The sequence below is a fragment of the Somniosus microcephalus genome, chromosome 29 (genome assembly GCF_052327205.1).
Source record: "Somniosus microcephalus isolate GS21.2 chromosome 29, FLI_Smic_1.0, whole genome shotgun sequence".
Classification (NCBI taxonomy): Eukaryota; Metazoa; Chordata; class Chondrichthyes; order Squaliformes; family Somniosidae; genus Somniosus; species Somniosus microcephalus.
The window spans coordinates 4,425,428-4,445,456 of NC_141015.1; the positions used below are offsets into that span (position 1 = coordinate 4,425,428).

At 49.6% G+C, this 20,029-nt stretch overlaps 1 protein-coding gene across 1 annotated transcript; it reads left to right on the forward strand.

Moving 5' to 3' along the window:
- Positions 1-6,803: 6,803 nt before the first annotated feature.
- LOC147098325 (uncharacterized) lies at positions 6,804-19,534 on the forward strand. Its single transcript, XM_085970086.1, has 2 exons — positions 6,804-6,995; positions 17,723-19,534. Exon 2 carries the CDS (start codon positions 17,727-17,729, stop codon positions 19,239-19,241), a length of 1,515 nt encoding a protein of 504 aa, XP_085826212.1. The 5' UTR covers positions 6,804-6,995; positions 17,723-17,726; the 3' UTR covers positions 19,242-19,534.
- The last annotated feature ends 495 nt before the right edge of the window (positions 19,535-20,029 follow it).

A 20,029-nucleotide genomic window follows, 5' to 3' on the forward strand; every position in this document is an offset into this window, starting at 1 on the left:
TGTGTAAAGGTGTTCTGTGTCACTGTCCGTCTCCTCACTGTGACCTTGTGCCAGGGTTTCACTGTGGCCAAGAGCACCATCTGGTGGTGGAGAGGCGGTGCTGCAGGAATGTGTTGAAAGGGGAAAGTCGAGGCTGCTGCCTGTTTGCAGCAGTTGCAGCTTATGTTGGTGCGAATAAAAGTGATTTGAAAATTGTGTTGCAGATTTTTGTGTTTATTGGTGTAAGTAAAGTAAGTACGATGTGAGTAGCAACTGATAGCTCTCATTGTTATAAATAGCAGAGGATGGCTTCGATCCATCGACCTCTAGGTTATGGGCCCAGCACGCTTCCGCTGCGCCACTCTGCTGCAGGTGATGTTTATCTGCAGCTGCCTGTCCATGCTGTGTTAGCAAGACAAATTTCAGCCTCCAGGTGATATTGAAAGCCATAGCATTGTCCTCACATAGCTCAGAGTCCCGGACACACACGTGCTGGGAGGCTCACCCTGGCTACACAATGTCACAAGGACACTCAGTGTTACACCACCCACAATGGGACACACACACAATGACACACAGAAAACCAGCAAGAGGCTTTCAGGACACACAAAGGGAGGGATAGAGAAAGACACTGAGGATACCAGAGAGAGACAGACAAACAGACTGAGTAACACGAGTGAGAGACAGAGACTGAGGGAAAGACAGAGACTGCGAGAGAGACAGAGGGAGAGATAGACAGACAGGGAAACGGGGACTTAGAGGAAGAGAGAGACCTATGTGGGTGGTGTATATGAAGATGTTCCCTGTTGTATAAAGATGTTCTCTGTCGTGTAAAGATGTTCTCTGTTCTGTAAATGTGTTCCTTTTGTAAAATTGTTTCCTGTTGTTTAAATGTGTTCTCTGTTGTGTAACGTTGTTCCCTGTTGTGTAAACGTGCCCCCTGTTGTGTAAATGTGTTCCCTGTTGTGTAACGTTATTCTCTGTTGTGTAGATGTGTTCCCTGTTGTGTAATTGTATTCCAAATTGTGTAAAGGTGTTCCCTGTTGTGTAAATATGTTCCTTGTTGTGTACAGATGTTTCCTGCTGCGTAGATGTGTTTCCTGTTGTGTAAAGGTGTTTCCTGTTGTGTAAATATGTTCCTTGTTGTGTACAGATGTTTCCTGCTGCGTAGATGTGTTTCCTGTTGTGTAAAGGTGTTTCCTGTTGTGTAAATAAGTTATCTGTTGTGTAAATGTACTCCAAGTTGTGTAAAGGTGTTCCCTGTTGTGTAAATGTGTTCCCTGTTGTGTGAAGGTTTTCCCTGTTGTGTAAATGTGTTCCCTGTTGTGTGAAGGTTTTCCCTGTTGTGTAGATGTGTTCCCTATTGTGTGAAGGTTTTCCCTGTTGTGTAGATGTGTTCCCTGTTGTGTAGATGTGTTCCCTGTTGTGTAAAGGTGTTCCCTGTTGTGAAAATGTGTTTCCCTGATGTGTAGATGTGTTGCCTGTTGTGTACACGTGTTCCCTGTTGTGTAAAGGTGTTCCCTGTTGTGTAAAGTTGTTCCCTGTTGTGTAAAGGTGTTCCCTGTTGTGTAGATGTGTTGCCTGTTGTTTAGATATGTTCCCTGTTGTGTTAAGGTGTTCTCTGCAAAGTTATTCTCTGTTGTGTAGATGTGTTGCCTGTTGTGTAAAGGTGTTCCCTGTTTTTTAAATGTGTTCCCTGTTGTGTAAAGGTGTTCCCTGTTGTGTAAAGATGTTCCCTGTTGTGTAGATGTGTTCCCTGTTGTGTAAATGTGTTCCCTGTTGTATAACGATGTTCCCTGTTGTGTAAAGGTGTTCCCTGTTGTGTAAAGGTGTTCCCTGTTGTGTAAAGGTGTTCCCTGTTGTGTAAAGATGTTCCCTGTTGTGTAGATGTGTTCCCTGTTGTGTAAATGTGTTCCCTGTTGTATAAAGATGTTCCCTGTTGTGTAAAGGTGTTCCCTGTTGTATAAAGATGTTCCCTGTTGTGTAAAGATGTTCCCTGTTGTGTAAAGGTGTTCCCTGTTGTACAATGGTGTTCCCTGTTGTATAAAGGTGTTCCCTGTTGTACAAAGGTGTTCCCTGTTGTGTAAAGGTGTTCCCTGTTGTGTAAATGTGTTCCCTGTTGTGTAAATGTGTTCCCTGCTGTGTAAAGATTCTCCCTGTAGTGTAAATGCGTTCCCTGTTTTTGAAATGTGTTCCCTGTTGTGTAAAGGTGTTCCCTGTTGTGTAAAGATGTTCCCTGTTGTGTAGATGTGTTCCCTGTTGTGTAAATGTGTTCCCTGTTGTATAAAGATGTTCCCTGTTGTGTAAAGATGTTCCCTGTTGTATAAAGATGTTCCCTGTTGTGTAAAGATGTTCCCTGTTGTGTAAAGGTGTTCTGTGTCACTGCCCGTCTCCTCACCGTGACCTTGTGCCAGGGTTTCACTGTGGCCAAGAGCACCATCTGGTGGTGGAGAGGCGGTGCTGCAGGAATGTGTTGAAAGGGGAAAGTCGAGGCTGCTGCCTGTTTGCAGCAGTTGCAGCTTATGTTGGTGCGAATAAAATGATTTGAAAATTGTGTCGCAGGTTTTTGTGTTTATTGCAGGTAGGCAGTTGATGTAAGTAAAGTGCAATAAAAGTAAGCGCGATGTGATTAACAACAGAGGTTTCTCGTTGGTGTAAATCAGAATGTAAATAGCAGAAGATGGTTTCGATCCATCGACCTCTGGGTTATGGGCCCAGCACGCTTCCGCTGCGCGTATAGCGTCAGTATTGCCCTCAAATGGCCCTGAGTCCCGGACACAGCAACACACGTGCTGGGAGGCTCACCCTGGCTACACAATGTCACAAGGACACTCAGTATTACACCACCCACAATGGGACACACACAGAACGACACACAGAAAACCAGCAAGGGCCTTCACGGTAGAAGACACTACAAGCATCCCTATAATAATTGATAATCAAGGGGCATAAGGGAGGGAGGAAGTTAAATCAACACTATCACTAGATGAAAAAGTACTAGGCAAACTAATGGGGCTAAAGGCTGACAAGTACCCTGGACCTGATGTCTTCCATCTAGGGTCTTAAAAGAAGTGGCTACAGAGATAGTTGATTCGTTGGTTGTAATCTACCAAAATTAGAGTCATAGGCCCAGAAATTCAGTTGGTAGCGCCAGCGATTAGCGCCAAAAGAGCCCGAGAATTGGGGCGTTACCCAATTTTCGGGCAGGCGCAGTGAATATAGCGCCACCTCCCATATTGAGTATCTTTTTAGCACTGGCGCTAACTCTTTGCGCTCGCCCGCGGGCGCAGGCAGATCATGAAGTCATTTCAGTGTGCAACGCCTTTTTGGCGCCCCAGACCGGATATTCGGTGGCGCCCACAACCTTTTCGCCTGGCGCTATTAGTGACAGTTGGATGGAGCGTTCCCAGGCCCTTCTCGGACTCGGGGGGCGCTATTTACAGGGGACAGCACTAGTATAAACGCTGCAGCCATTTGGGCTGGCCATTCTGATCGTTGCTGGAGAGAGTTGCTGACCTTCTGTTGGACAGTGATTTTCTCATTGAGCCTTCGGAGGCACTGGCACTGGCAGCTTGAGGGGCTGGCTCCCGAGCTGGTGATGCAGCATCTGAAAGCAGGAAGGTGGAAGAGTGGCTTTAGCAAAAGGACAGCTTGGCAGCAAGGGATGCCAGATTGCGGCAAGGCTATGACATGGGTCCACAGTGAGAAAGCATGCTGGCAGGGGGAACAAGTGGAAGGAGACAGTTGTAAAAGGTGAGAACCTTACCATCGCTGTCGACAATGGGGTCGGCAGCTGCAGTGGTTACAGGACCACTCAGATGTCCTCCAAGAATCTGGTGGACTCTCTCCTCGAGATCCGTGAGAGTGACCACTTGTGGAGGTCCTCCACCGGTGCGAAGCTGGTCTTTGCGAATCCTCGCCAGCTTGGACTGTAGGGGAAAGGAGGGGAAGTTATGTTACATGATGCCCTGAGTGAGCATCTCATGCCCCCCATGGTGGAAGAGCCCTTATATGATGCCTTGAGTCAAATGTGCATGTGTGTGCCCAGAAAGGGCCATGGGTGCTTGCTGGCAGATGGCCAATGGGGCACAGCCCACCCTGTAGCCATAAAGTCAGGTGCAAATGAAGGGATGCAGAAGTTTGCAGAAACAACACTCACCCTCACGACTGCACAAGATAAGAGCTCACAGGGTTGGGGGTAATATATTAGATTGGATAGAGGATTGGCTAACGAACAGAAAACAGAGAGTCGGGATAAATGGGTCATTTTCAGGTTGGCAAACTGTAACTAGTGGGGTGCCACAGGGATCAGTGCTGGGGCCTCAACTCTTTACAATCTATATTAATGACTTGGATGAAGGGACCGAGGGGTACTGTTGCTAAATTTGCTGATGATTCAAAGATAGGTGGGAAAGCAAGTTGTGAGGAGAACACAAAGAGTCTGCAAAGAGGTATAGATAGATTGAGTGGGAACAAATTTGGCAGATGGAGAATAATATGGGAAAATGTGAGGTTATCCACTTTGATAGAAAGAATTGAAAAGCAAAATATTATTTAAATGGCGAGAGACTACAGAATGCTGTGGTACAGAGGGATCTGGGGGTCCTTGTACATGAAACACAAAAAGTTAACATGCAGGTACAGCAAGTAATGAGGAAGGCAAATGGAGTGCTGGCCTTTACTGCAAAGGGAATGGAGTATAAAAGCAGGGAAGTCCTGTTACAACTGTACAGGGCGTTGGTGAGACCACACCTGGAGTACTGCGTACAATTTTGGTCTCCTTATTTAAGGAAGGATATGCTCGCATTGGAGGCAGTTCAGAGAAGGTTCACGAGGTTGATTCCGGAGATGAAGGGGTTGCCTTATGAGGAAAGGTTGAGCAGGTTGGGCCTATACTCATTGGAGTTTAGAAGAATGAGAGGGGATCTTATTGAAACATATAAGATTCTGAGGGGGCTCGACAAGGTAGATGCAGGGAGGATGTTTCCCCTCGTGGGGGAATCTAGAACTAGGGGGCATAGTTTCAGGATAAGGGGTTGCCTGTTTAAGACGGAGATGAGGAGGAATTTCTTCTCTCAGAGGGTTGTGAATCTTTGGAATTCTCTTCCCCAGAGAGCTGTGGAGGCTGGGTCATTGAATATATTGAAGGCGGAGATAGACAGATTTTTGAATGGTAAGGGAGTCAAGGGTTATGGGGAGCGGGCAGGGGAGTGGAGTTGAAGCCAAGATCAGATCAGCCATGATCTTATTGAATGGCGGAGCAGGCTCGAGGGGCCAAATGGCCGACTCCTGCTCCTTTTTCTTATGTTCTTATGTTCTTTCAGGACACTCAATGGGAGGGACAGGGAAAGACACCGAGGAATCCAGAGAGAGAGACAGACAAGCAGACTGAATAACACAAGGGAGAGACAGAGACTGAGGGAAAGACAGAGACTGCGAGAGAGACAGAGGGAGAGATAGACAGACAGGGAAAGGGAGACTGAGAGGAAGAGAGAGACATGTATGAACGTGTTCCCTGTTGTGTAAAGATGTTCCCTGTTGTGTAAAGACGTTCCCTGTTGTGTAAAGGTGTTCCCTGTTGTGTAAATATGTTCCTAGTTGTGTAAATGTGTTCTCTGTTGTGTAACGATGTTCCCTGTTGTGTAAATGTGTTCTCTGATGCTGAGAAACTACAGGATGATTTGGACAGGTTGGGTGATTGGGCAGAAGCATGGCAGATGCAATATAACGTGGATAAATGTGAGGTTATCCACTTTGATGGCAAAAACAGGAAGGCAGATTATTATCTGAATGGCAATAGATTGGGAGAAGAGGAAGTGCAACAAGACCTGGGTGTCCTTGTGCACCAGTCGCTGAAGGCAAGCATGCAGGTGCAGCAGGCGGTTAAGAAGGCAAATGGTATGTTGGCCTTCATAGTGAGAGGGTTTGAGTACAGGAACAAGGATGTCTTGCTGCAGTTGTACAGGGCCTTGGTGAGACCACACCTTGAGTATTGTGTGCAGTTTTGGTCACCTTATCTGAGGAAGTATGTTCTTGCCATGGAGGGAGTGCAGCGAAGATTCACCAGGCTGATACCTGGGATGGCAGGAATGACTAAGGAGGAGAGATTGGGTCGATTAGGCTTATACTCGCTGGAGTTTAGAAGAATGAGAGGGGATCTCATTGACACTTATTATAAAATTCTGACAGGACTGGACAGACTAGATGCAGGAAGGATGTTCCCGATGGTCGGGGAGTCCAGAACCAGGGGTCACAGTCTAAGGATAAGGGGTAAGCCATTTAGGACAAAGATGAGGAGGAATTTCTTCACCCAGAGAGTGGTGAACCTGTGGAATTCTCTACCACAGAAGGCAGTAGAGGCCAATTCATTAAATATATTCAAGAAGGAGTTAGATATATTTCTTAAAGGTAAAGGGATCAAGGGATATGGGGAGAAGGCAGGGACAGGGTACTGAATTTGGATGATCAGCCATGATCTCATTAAATGGCGGAGCAGGCTCGAGGGGCCGAATGGCCTCCTCCTGCTCCTATCTTCTATGTTTCTATGTTAAAGATGTTCCCTGTTGCATAAAGATATTTCATAGAGTCATAAAGCACAGAGGGAGGCCATTCAGCCCATCGAGTCCACGCCGTCTCTATCCAGAGCAATTCAGCCAGTCCCGCCAGTCCCATCCCGCCACACTAGCCCCTCATTACCCAGCCTGCGCCGCGACAGGGAAACCGCCCTATGCGGAGAGCGGGCGTGGCGCGTCTGCGCACTAGAGTGCCCGGGGCAGGAGCCGCGCCTGCGCACTGTAATGTCCCCGTGGACCCGGGAGCCGCGCCTGCGCACTGGTGTCCTGGGGGGGGGAAACCCGGGAGCCGCGCCTGCGCACTGTGGTGTCCCCGGGGACCCGGGAGCCGCCGCCCAGTCTCCGCCGGCCGCAGCGAGTCGAGAAGCGGCAGCGCCAAACCCGAGGCCCGAGGCCGCGGGCTGAACCTGCAGAGCGGGGAGAGGAGCGGCCTGAACAACCAGTGTAATGGAGGATCATCAAATAATCATAGAGAGATCAGCGTGCAGTACCTCAGTGTGATAAAATGTGAAATATAATAATAAAATAAAATATAACATTGTGAAATATAATAATATAAAATATAATATAACAATGTGAAATATAATAATATAAATATAATATAACAATGTGAAATATAATAATATAAATATAATATAACAATGTGAAATATAATAATATAAATATAATATAACAATGTGAAATATAATAATATAAAATATAATATAACAATGTGAAATATAATAATATAAATATAATATAACAATGTGAAATATAATAATATAAATATAATATAACAATGTGAAATATAATAATATAAATATAATATAACAATGTGAAATATAATAATATAAAATAAAATATAGTATAAAATAATACAAACCGATAATGTACCAGACTATAATACAGTATAAAATAATACAAACCGATAATGTACCAGACTATAATACAGTATAAAATAATACAAACCGATAATGTACCAGACTATAATACAGTATAAAATAATATAAACCAATAATGTACCAGACTATAATACAGTATAAAATAATATAAACCAATAATGTACCAGAATATAATACAGTATAAAATAATATAAACCAATAGTGTACCAGACTATAATACAGTATAAAATAATACAAACCGATAATGTACCAGACTATAATACAGTATAAAATAATATAAACCAATAATGTACCAGAATATAATACAGTATAAAATAATATAAACCAATAGTGTACCAGAATATAATACAGTATAAAATAATATAAACCAATAATGTACCAGAATATACTACAGTATAAAATAATATAAATCAAATAATGTACCAAATTTTAATACAGTATAAAATAATAAACCAATAATGTACCAGAATATAATACAGTATAAAATAATATAAACCAATAATGTACCAGACTATAATACAGTATAAAATACTATAAACCAATAATGTACCAGAATATAATACAGTATAAAATACTATAAACCAATAATGTACCAAAATATAGTACAGTATAAAATAATATAAACCAATAATGTACCAGAATATAATACAGTATAAAATACTATAAACCAATAATGTACCAGGATATAATACAGTATAAAATAATATAAACCAATAATGTACCAGACTATAATACAGTATAAAATAATATAATCAAATAATGTACCAGACTATAATACATTATAAAATACTATAAACCAATAATGTACCAGACTATAATACAGTATAAAATAATATAATCAAATAATGTACCAGAATATAATACAGTATAAAATAATATAAACCAATAATGTACCAGAATATAATACAGTATAAAATAATATAATCAAATAATATACCAGCCTATAATACAGTATAAAATAATATAAACCAATAATGTACCAAAATATAATACAGTATAAAATAATATAAACCAATAATGTACCAGAATATAATACAGTATAAAATAATATAATCAAATAATATACCAGCCTATAATACAGTATAAAATAATATAAACCAATAATGTACCAGAATATAATACAGTATAAAATAATATAAACCAATAATGTACCTGAATATAATACAGTATTTAATAATATAAACCAATAATGTACCAGAATATAATACAGTATAAAATAATATAAACCAATAATGTACCAGAATATAATACAGTATAAAATAATATAAACCAATAATGTACCAGAATATAATACAGTATAAAATAATATAAACCAATAATGTACCAGACTATAATACAGTATAAAATAATATAAACCAATAATGTACCAGAATATAATACAGTATAAAATAATATAAACCAATAATGTACCAGAATATAATACAGTATAAAATAATATAAACCAATAATGTACCAGAATATAATACAGTATAAAATAATATAAACCAATAATATACCAGAATATAATACAGTATCTATATATATAAATCGGTACTTCTGTCTGTCATTGTCATTCTGTCTGTCATTCTGTCATTCTGTCTGTCATCGCCTGTGCGTCTGTCGGCTATGCGCTCGAAAGTTACAGGGCGTACCTACGCGCGCGTTACCTCCAAAGAAAGCTTACGCTTCCGAGACGGCTTTAAGCGTATTTACGTTTCGGCCGGGCTAAAATAGCGCCCGCGGTATCCGAAAAACCTTCAACGTTCCGCTCATTAGCATCTCATTATCCGCTCATTAGCGACAGAGTGACCTCGAGCTCGACCAATCGTACGCCGGGTTGCTGGCGTGTGCCGCCGGGCCAATCGGTGCGTGTGTGGCCAGGCCTTATCGTTCTGAACCGAGGTGAGTCGCCGCCATCTTGATTCCAAACTTTTCCATTCTTTTTCCTGCTTTCTGCGTCTTTAAAAAAAACGTTGCTTTTAAAACACATAGGCCTAGAAATTGAGTTTGCGCTGCGCCAGGGCATTAGCGCCGGAAGTTAGCGCCGGCGCTAAAGCCCTTTGCGCGCGCCAAAAATTCAGTAGCGCCGCGCCCAAACGGCTGCCGGCGCTACTGAAGGGTTTTAGCGCCTGAAAACTGGCGCAACGCGCCGCATTGCGGCGCTATTCCGGCGCTGCGGCGCCCGCTGCGGTGCGGCAGGCTCGGGAAGTGCAGGCCTCCTCCTTCCGTTAAGGAGGAGCTGCCTGCACCCGGCCGCGGCCCGCGCAAATCTCATCAAAAATGAGCCCGGCACCTCGGACAAGTGCCGGGCTTGCATCTGTTCCGGAGGGGGGTGGGGGGGGGAGAAGTCCGGGGAGGGAGCTGCGGGCAGGCGGCCGGCGGGAAAGCGGCTGGCCGCCGCGCCTCCTTAAAGCGCCGGCGCAGACTCCGGCAACACTCGTTTGCCGGAGTCTTAGTTGCGGCTGCCACTGGCGAGGCGGCCGCAACTGAATTTCGGCTTGGGGCCGGGTTACCACGGCAACCGGGACGCTGCGCACACCGATGACGTCATCGGTGCCGGCGCAGCGCTACCGGTCTACCGCCGCGGAAGGGCGCCAGGCAATTTAGGAACCGGCGCCAATTGCAGCGCTAGGCCCTCTAGCGCCGCAAAATCGGTGCTAAGGGCACTGAATTTCTAGGCCATATTGTTTTTAAAAAAAATGATTTAGAAACGAATTAACTTATCTAATCTCATTAATTTTCCTACCTTTCCCCGTTTTTCCAGGTAGGCCTCGAAGCCTCGGCTTCTCCTTCGCACCCACGCCCGAGCTAGGCACCTCCCGGCCCCACTCGAAGGCTGGAGGGCCGAGCCTCAGCCCAGCGCCGCTAGGGTGCGCACGCAGCAGGAGCTGAGACGCGGCGTCTCTCTCTGGCTCGGCCGGGGGGCGGGGCTTGCTGAGCGTCAAGCGTCACCCTGGCAACCGGCCCCCCGGCCGTCTCCGCAATCGGCGGTCTTCACCTCGGGGGGCCGCGACCCTCGGGGGGTGGGCCGCGACCCTCGGGGGGTGGGCCGCGACCCTCGGGGGGGCACCCCGCCTGCCCCCCTCCCCTCCCTCCCTCCCCTCTCCCCCCCTCCCCCCCTTCCCTTCCCCCCTCTCCCCCCCCTTCCCTTCCCCCCCTGCCCCCCCTTCCCTTCCCCCCCTGCCCTCCCTTCCCCCCCCGCCCCCCCCACCCTCCCTTCCCCCCCGCCCTCCCTCCACCCCCCCCCCTCCCTCCACCCCCCCTCCCTCCCTCCACCCCCCCCCTCCCTCCACCCCCCCCAGTCGCTCTCTCTCTCTTCCAACAACAACATGCCCTCGAAAAAGCCTCGGCACCGCCGGGCACTTCAGCTAGTCTATCTATATATATAAATCGGTACATCAGTCTGTCTGTCATTCTGTCTGTCATCGCGTGTGCGTCTGTCGGGCTATGCGCTCGAAAGTTACAGGGCGTACCTACGCGCGCGTTACCTCCAAAGAAAGCTTACGCTTCCGAGACGGTTTTAAGCGTATTTACGTTTCGTCCGGGCTAAAATCGCGCCCGCGGTATCCCAAAAACCTTCAACATTCCGCTCATTAGCATCTCATTATCCGCTCATTAGCGACAGAGTGACCTCGAGGTCGACCAATCGTACGCCGGCTGGCTGGCGCGTGCCGCCGGGCCAATCGGTGCGTGTGTTGGCGGGCCTTATCGTTCTGAACCGAGGTGAGTCGCCGCCATCTTGCTTCCATTCTTTTTCCTGTTTTCTGCGTCTTTCTTTTCAAATATACATTTCCACCAAAATAAAATTGAATTTATTAAATTGTTTTTAAAAAAATCACTCATTTGTAAAACTAACCTGAACATTCTTTTTCCTACCTTAGCCCGTTTTTTTCTTAGGCCTCAAAGCCTGCGCCTTTCTTGCCCAGCCAGGCCCGAGCTAGGTGATTGCGCTTCTGCTAAGCTCCTCACGCCTCCCCCCCCCCCGTGTCACGTTACCCAGGGCAACGGCGTCAGCCACGAGGGTCAGGGTGCGCGCGCGCAGCAGGAGCAGGTGAGACGCGGCGTCTCTGTTCCGCGCTCGGGGGGGGGCGGGGCTCGGCCGCCGGCCGTCTCTCAGAGCCGCAATCGGGCTCGGCCGGGGGGACCCCCCTTCCCCCCCTTCGCACCCCCTTCCCCCTTCGCCCCCCCCCGCCCCCCCTTCCCCCCTGCCCCTTCCCCCCCGCCCCTTCCCCCCTCCCTTCCCCCCCGCCCCTTCCCCTCCTCCCTTCCCCCCCGCCCCTTTCCCCCCTCCCCCCTCCCTTCCCCCCCGCCCCTCCCTCCCCTTCCCCCCCGCCTCCCTTCCCCCGCCCTCCCTTCCCCCCCCCGCTCTCTGCCCCCCACCCGCTCTCTCTCTTCCCCCCAGTCGCTATCTCTCTTCCCCCCAGTCGCTCTCTCTCTACCCCCCAGTCGCTCTCTCTCTTCCCCCCCCAGTCGCTCTCTCTCTCTCTCTTCCAACAACAACATGCCCTCGAAAAAGCCTCAGCACCGCCGGGCACTTCAGCTAGTACAGTATAAAATAATATAAACCAATAATGTACCAAAATATAATACAGTATAAAATAAAATAAACCAATAATGTACCAGAATATAATACAGTATAAAATAATATAAACCAATAATGTACCAAAATATAATACAGTATAAAATAATATAAACCAATAATGTACCAGAATATAATACAGTATAAAATATAAACCAATAATGTACCAGAATATAATATAGTATAAAATACTATAAACCAATAATGTACCAAAATATAATACAGTATAAAATAATATAAACCAATAATGTACCAGAATATAATACAGTATAAAATAATATAAACCAATAATGTACCAGAATATAATATAGTATAAAATACTATAAACCAATAATGTACCAAAATATAATCTATCTATATATATAAATCGGTACTTCTGTCATTCTGTCATCGCATGTGCGTCTGGCGGGCTATGCGCTCGAAAGTTACAGGGCGTACCTACGCGCGCGTTACCTCCAAAGAAAGCTTACACTTCCGAGACGGTTTTAAGCGTATTTACATTTCGGCCGGGCTAAAATCGCGCCCGCGGTATCCCAAAAACCTTCAACATTCCGCTCATTAGCATCTCATTATCCGCTCATTAGCGACAGAGTGACCTCGAGGTCGACCAATTGTACGGCGGCTTGCTGCCGCGTGCGGCCGGGCCCTCCTACGGTCGAGTGACGGGACGATTGACCAATCCTACGCTTTGGTGACCTGACATTCGACCAATCGGTGCGTGTGTGGGCGGGCCTTATCGTTCTGAACCGAGGTGAGTCGCCGCCATCTTGCTTCCATTCTTTTTCCTGCTTTCTGCGTCTTTCTTTTCAAATATACATTTCCACCAAAATAAAATTGAATTTATTAAATTGTTTTTTAAAAAATCACTCATTTATAAACCTAACCTGAACATTCTTTTTCCTACCTTTCCACGTTTTTTTCTTAGGCCTCAAAGCCTGCGCCTTTCTTGCCCAGCCAGGCCCAAGCTAGGTGATTGCGCTTCTGCTAAGCTCCTCACCGCCCCCCGGCCGTGTCACGTTACCCAGGGCAACGGCGTCAGCCACGAGGGTCAGGGTGCACGCGCAGCAGGAGCAGGTGAGACGCGACGTCTCTGTTCCGCGCTCGGCGGGGGGGGGGGCGTGGCTCGGCCGCCAGCCGTCTCTCAGAGCCGCAATCGGGCTCGGCCGGGGGGGGGCGGGGCTCGGCCACCGGCCGTCTCTCAGAGCCGCAATCGGGCTCGGCCGGGGGGGGCGGGGCTCGGCCGCCGGCCATCTCTCAGAGCCGCAATCGGGCTCGGCGGGGGGGGGGGGGGCGGGGCTCGGAGAGCGGGGCTCGGAGAGCGGGGCTCTTGGCCTGGGCACCCCCCCGCCGCCCCCTTCCCCCCCCGCCCCTTCCCCCCCCGCTCCCTTCCCGCCGCCCCCTTCCCCTTCCCCTTCCTGCCCCCCCGCTCCTTCCCTCCCGCCCCTTCCCCCCACCCCTTCCCCCCCTCCCTTTCCCCCCCGCCCCTTCCCCCCCCGCCCCTTTCCCCCCCTCCCTTTCCCCCCGCCCCTTTCCCCCCTCCCTTTCCCCCCCGCCCCTTTCCCCCCTCCCTTTCCCTCCGCCCCTTCCCCCCTCCCTTCCTTCCCCCCTCCCTTCCTTCCCCCCTCTTCCCCCCGCCCCTTCCCCCCCACCCTCCCTTCCCCCCTGCTCTCTTCCCCCCCGCCCTCCCTTCCCCCCCTGCTCTCTTCCCCCCCGCCCCTTCCCCCCCACCCTCCCTTCCCCCCCGCCCCTTCCCCCCCACCCTCCCTTCCCCCCCGCCCTCCCCCCCCTGCTCTCTTCCCCCCCGCCCTCCCTTCCCCCCTGCTCTCTTCCCCCCCGCCCTCCCTTCACCCCCTGCTCTCTTCCCCCCCGCCCTCCCTTCCCTTCCCCCCCTGCTCTCTTCCCCCCCGCCCTCCCTTCCCCCCCGCTCTCCCTTCCCCCCCTGCTCTCTTCCCCCCGCCCCTTCCCCCCCGCCCTCCCTTCCCCCCCGCTCTCCCTTCCCCCCCTGCTCTCTTCCCCCCACCCGCTCTCTCTCTTCCCCCCAGTCGCTCTCTCCCCCCCAGTCGCTCTCTCTCTACCCCCCAGTTGCTCTCTTCTCCCCCCAGTCGCTCTCTCTCTTCCCCCCCAGTCGCTCTCTCTCTTCCCCCCCAGTCGCTCTCTCTCTTCCCCCCCAGTCGCTCTCTCTCTTCCCCCCAGTCGCTCTCTCTCTTCCCCCCCAGTCGCTCTCTCTCTTCCCCCCCAGTCACGCTCTCTCTCTTCCCCCCCAGTCACGCTCTCTCTCTCTCCCCCCCCAGTCACGCTCTCTCTCTTCTCCCCCCCCCAGTCGCTCTCTCTCTTCTCCCCCCCCCCAGTCGCTCTCTCTCTTCTCTCCCCCCCCCCGTCGCTCTCTCTCTCTCTTCTCCCCCCCCCCCCAGTCGCTCTCTCTCTCTTCCAACAACAACATGCCCTCGAAAAAGCCTCGGCACCGCCGGGCACTTCAGCTAGTACAGTATAAAATAATATAAACCAATAATGTACCAAAATATAATACAGTATAAAATAATATAAACCAATAATGTACCAAAATATAATACAGTATAAAATAATATAAACCAATAATGTACCAAAATATAATACAGTATAAAATACTATAAACCAATAATGTACCAGACTATAATACAGTATAAAATAATATAAACCAATAATGTACCAGAATATAATACAGTATAAAATAATATAATCAAATAATGTACCAGACTATAACACAGTATAAAATATAATCATAACACCAACAGCACCTTTTATTTATATGGCGCCTTTAACGTACAGTAGTAAAACGTCCCAAGGTGCTTCACAGGAGTATATAATTAAAAGGCAAAAAATTTGACACCGAGCCACATAAGGATAAATTAGGACAGGTGACCAAAAGCTTGGTCAAAGAGGTAAGGAGCGTCTTAAAGGAGGAAAGAGAGGTAGCGAGGAGGAGAGGTTTAGGGAGGGAATTCCAGAGCTTAGGCCTGAGTCAGCAGAAGGCACAGCCGCCAATGGTTGAGTGATTATAATCGGGGATGCTCAAGGGGGCAGAATTAGAGTAGTGCAGATATCTCGGAGGGTTGTGGGGCTGAAGCTAATTAAAGAGATAGGGAGGGGCGAGGCCATCGAGGAGTTTGAAAGCAAGGATGAGAATTTTGAAATCGAGGCGTTGCTTAACCGGGAGCCAATGTAGGTCAGCGAGCACAGGGGTGATGGGTGAACAGGACCTGGTGCGAGTTAGGACACGGGCAGCCGAGTTTTGGATGACCTCAAGTTTACGTAGGGTGGAATGTGGGAGGCCAGCCTGTAGTGTGTTGGAATAGTCAAGTCTAGAGGTAACAAAGGCATGGGATGAGGGTTTCAGCAGCGGATGAGCTGAGGTGGGGCGGAGACGGGCCATGTTACGGAGGTGGAAGTAGGCAGTCTTTGTTGTACTGTGGATATGTGGTCGGAAGCTCATTTCAGGGTCAAATATGACACCAAGGTTGCGAACAGTGTGGATCAAACCTCAGACAGATGTTAGGGAGAGGGATGGAGTCAGTGGCTCGGGAACGGAGTTTGTGGCAGGGACCGAAAACAATGGCTTCGGTCTTCCCGATATTTATTTGGAGAAAATTTCTGCTCATCCAGAATCATATAATGTACCAGAATGTAATACAATATAAAATAATATAATATAATCATATAATGTAATATAATATAAAATACTATAATATAATATTCACAGAGGGACACAGAGAGGCCCCAAAGCCTCGCACTCGATTTAAACCGCCCGGCCCAAAACAGCCCTGGCAAAGCCGGGCTCCCCCAGCTAGTATAATATAATAATATACCAGAATGTAATAGAATATAGTAATATAATGTTGTCTCCTTTGATCCAGTATCAAATTTGTTTAATTTTTAGGATGGTGTGTGACTTTAAGGGTAACTTGGAGGTGGTGGTGTTCCCGTGCGCCTGCTGCCCTTGCCCTTCTAGGTGGTAGAGGTCGCGGGTTTGGGAGGTGCTGCCGAAGAAGCCTTGGCGAGTCGCTGCAGTGCATCTTGTAGATGGTCCACACTGCAGCCACGGTGCGCCGGTGGTGGAGGGAGTGAATGTTTAAGGTGGTGGATGGGGTGCCGATCAAGCGGGCTGCTTTGTCCTGGATGATGTCGAGCTTCTTGAGTGTTGTTTGGAGCTGCACTCATCCAGGCAAGTGGAGAGTATTCCATCACACTCCTGACTTGTGCCTTGTAGGTGGTGGAAAGGCTTTGGGGAGCCAGGAGGTGAGACACTCGCCGCAGAATACCCAGCCTCTGATGGGTTATACTGGGTTGTCTAGTTTGGCTCTCCATTCGATGACCTCTTGAGATGCCGAGTGGAGGACTGAGGTACCTCCCGCAACAGTGGGCAGGTTGACGTGATGTGTGCCATGGTCAGGGACTCGTGGCCACAGTCGCATTTTGGGTCATCCCTCATCTTCCACTTGTGGAGCAGGTGGTCGCATCGTCCGGGCCCTGTGCGGATTCGGTTGAGCGCTGCCCACAGTCTCCGAGGGGGAGGGGTCTGACATGAATCTTGTCATTCCTGTGGAAATGACTTAAGAAATAATACTGGGCGGCCTGCTGGTGGCGCCATCCAGGGAGAATATAAATGCTCGGGCATGGGCCCAGCTTGCTCAGGACATTCTTTAACGGGAACTAGTGAAGGACACAACTAGACCTCCATGTTGTAAAACAGTTGATTAAAGCCTTGTTTAATCCTCAAGTGCCTATCCAGTCTCCCCTTGAAAACATCGAGTGTCTCTGCTTCCACCACTTCCGTCGGCAGTGACTTCCAGGTCCTCACCACTCACTGCATAAAAAAGTTTTTCCTCACATCTCCCCCTGTATCTCTTGCCCAAGACCTTAAATCTGTGTCCCCTAGTCCTTGTACCATCAACTAGTGGGAACAGCCTTTCCCCGTCTAGCCTATCCCGTCATAATCTTGTACACCTCGATCAAATCACCCCTCAACCTCCTTTGCTCTAATGAAAACAAATCCAGCTTCTCCAACGTGTCCTTGTAGCTAAGATCCCCCCATCCCCGGAACCATTCTGGTAAATCTCCTCTGCACCCTCTCAAGGGCCTTCACATCCTTCCTAAAGTGTGGTGACCAGAACTAGACGCAATACTCCAGTTGTGGCCTGACCAGCGCTTTATACAGTTTCAGCATAAGTCTTCGTGAATGGGAATAATATAATGCAATATAGTAATATAATGTAATAATATAATGATATCTTAGAGGGTTTGACAGGGTAGATGCTGAGAGGATGTTTCCCCCCTGGGCTGGAGAGTCTCGAACCAGGGGTCACAGTCTCAGGATAAGGGGTCGGCCATTGAGGACTGAGATGAGGAGGAATTTCTTCACTCAGAGGGCGGTGAATCTTTGGAATTCTCTACCCCAGAGGGCTGTGGAGGCTCAGTCTTTGGGTATATTCAAGGCCGAGATCGAGAGATTTTTGGACTCTCGGGGAATCGAGGGATATGGGGATCGGGCGGAGAAAGTGGAGTTGAGGTCGAAGATCAGTCATGATCTTATTGAATGGCAGAGCAGGCTCGAAGGGCCGAATGGCCAACTCCTGCTCCTAATTCTGATGTTCTTATTATGCAATATAAAATACCATAATATGATACAACATAATATGATATATAATGCAATATAAGTTCAGTGAAGTCACATTCCATTTTAAAATTCATTTTCACAGCCAAATGAAGAGGAGGAGGAAGGAGCAGGAGGACGAGGGAGAGGAGGAGGAAGGAGGAGGGAGAGGATCGATGGAAGTGCTGGAATCGAGTGAGAATTGGTTTCCCGAGAGATGTCGGAGATTGTCTGTTTACTGCAGCTCACCAGGATACTGCCAGACTCCGCAGGACATAGGGGCCAGTGCGAAGCCCCCCGAGTGTGGAACTTCGGGATATGAGGGACTCCCTGAGTGTGTAACTCCGGGATATGAGGGACTCCCTCAGTGTGTAACTCCGGGATATGAGGGACTCCCTGAGTGTGTAACTCCGGGATATGAGGGACTCCCTCAGTGTGTAACTCCGGGATATGAGGGACTCCCCGAGTGTGTAACTCCAGGATACGAGGGACTCCCCGAGTGTGGAAAGCTGGGATCTGAGGGACACACCGAATGTGGAACGCTGGGATCTGAGGGACTCCCCGAGTGTGGAATGCTGGGATCTGAGGGACTCCCCGAGTGTGGAACGCTGGGATCTGAGGGACTCCCCGAGTGTGGAATGCTGGGATCTGAGGGACTCCCCGAGTGTGGAATGCTGGGATCTGAGGGACTCCCCGACTGTGGAACGCTGGGATCTGAGGGACTCCCCGAGTGTGGAACGCTGGGATCTGAGGGACTCCTCGACTGTGGAACGCTGGGATCCTCAGGACCCCCCGAGTGTGGATCGCCGGGATATGAGGGGCTCCCTGACTGTGGAACGCTGGGATCTGAGGGACTCCCCGAGTGTGGAACGCTGGGATCTGAGGGACTCCCCGAGTGTGGAAAGCTGGGATCTGAGGGACTCCCCGAGTGTGGAACGCTGGGATCTGAGGGACTACCCGAGTGTGGAACGCTGGGATCTGAGGGACTACCCGAGTGTGGAACGCTGGGATCTGAGGGACTCCCCGAGTGTGGAACGCTGGAATCTGAGGAACTCCCCGACTGGGGAACGCTGGGATCCTCAGGACCCCCCGAGTGTGGATCGCCGAGATATGAGGGTCCTGGGAAACCCCCAGAGTCTGGAACGCCGGGATCTGAGGGTGCCAGGAGACCTCCCAGTCCACATGAGGCCTGTCTGGTGACGAGGTCCCACCAGTGCTCAGTTTGCGGGCGCCGTTTCTCCCAGATCTCCTTCCTGGCGCGACATCACCTCTCCCACTCGGACGAGAGGCCCTTCGAGTGCGCGGTGTGCGGGAAAGCCTTCAAGCAGCCGTCTAACCTGGCGGAGCACACGCGGATCCACACCGGCGAGCGGCCTTTCACCTGCGCGGCCTGCGGGAAATCCTTCGGCAACTCCTCCGTCCTCCTGAGGCACCGACACGTACACACCGGGGAGAAACCGTTCACCTGTATCGCCTGCGGGAGGGGCTTCATCAACTCCTCCAACCTCCTGTCCCATCACCGTGTGCACACCGGCGAGAGACCGTACCGGTGTCGGCACTGTGGCAAGAGCTTCACCCAGTCCTGTAACCTACGGAGACACCAGCGTCTTCACCCAGTCCTGTAACCTACGGAGACACCAGCGTCTTCACCCAGTCCTGTAACCTGCGGAGACACCAGCGGCTTCACCCAGTCCTGTAACCTGCGGAGACACCAGCAGCTTCACCCAGTCCTGTAACCTGCGGAGACACCAGCGGCTTCACCCAGTCCTGTAACCTACGGAGACACCAGCGTCTTCACCCAGTCCTGTAACCTACGGAGACACCAGCGTCTTCACCCAGTCCTGTAACCTGCGGAGACACCAGCGTCTTCACCCAGTCCTGTAACCTGCGGAGATAACAAGAGGTCACACCGGGAGGTGGAGCGGGGGGGGGAGGTGGAGGGGGACTGACAGGAGCAAGGGAGGGGGTTAGAGAGAGGGGAAATCAGCCAGGGTTCCTGCTCCTGATCACTATCCAGTGATCCCTGGGTTAGAGAGAGGGGAAATCAGCCAGGGTTCGTGCTCCTGATCACTGTCCAGTGAGCCCTGGGTTAGAGAGAGGGGAAATCAGCCAGGGTTCCTGCTCCTGATCACTGCCCAGTGACCCTGGGTTAGAGAGAGTGGAAATCAGCCAGGGTTCCTGCTCCTGATCACTGCCCAGTGAACCCTGGGTTAGAGAGTGAGGAAATCAGCCAGGGTTCCTGCTCTTGATCATTGGCCAGTGACCCCAGGGTTAGAGAGAGAGGGGAAATCAGCCAGGGTTCCTGCTCCTGATCACTGCTCAGTGACCCCTGGGTTAGAGAGAGGGGGAAATCAGCCAGGGTTCCTGCTCCTGATCACTATCCAGTGACCCCAGGGTTAGAGAGAGAGGGGAA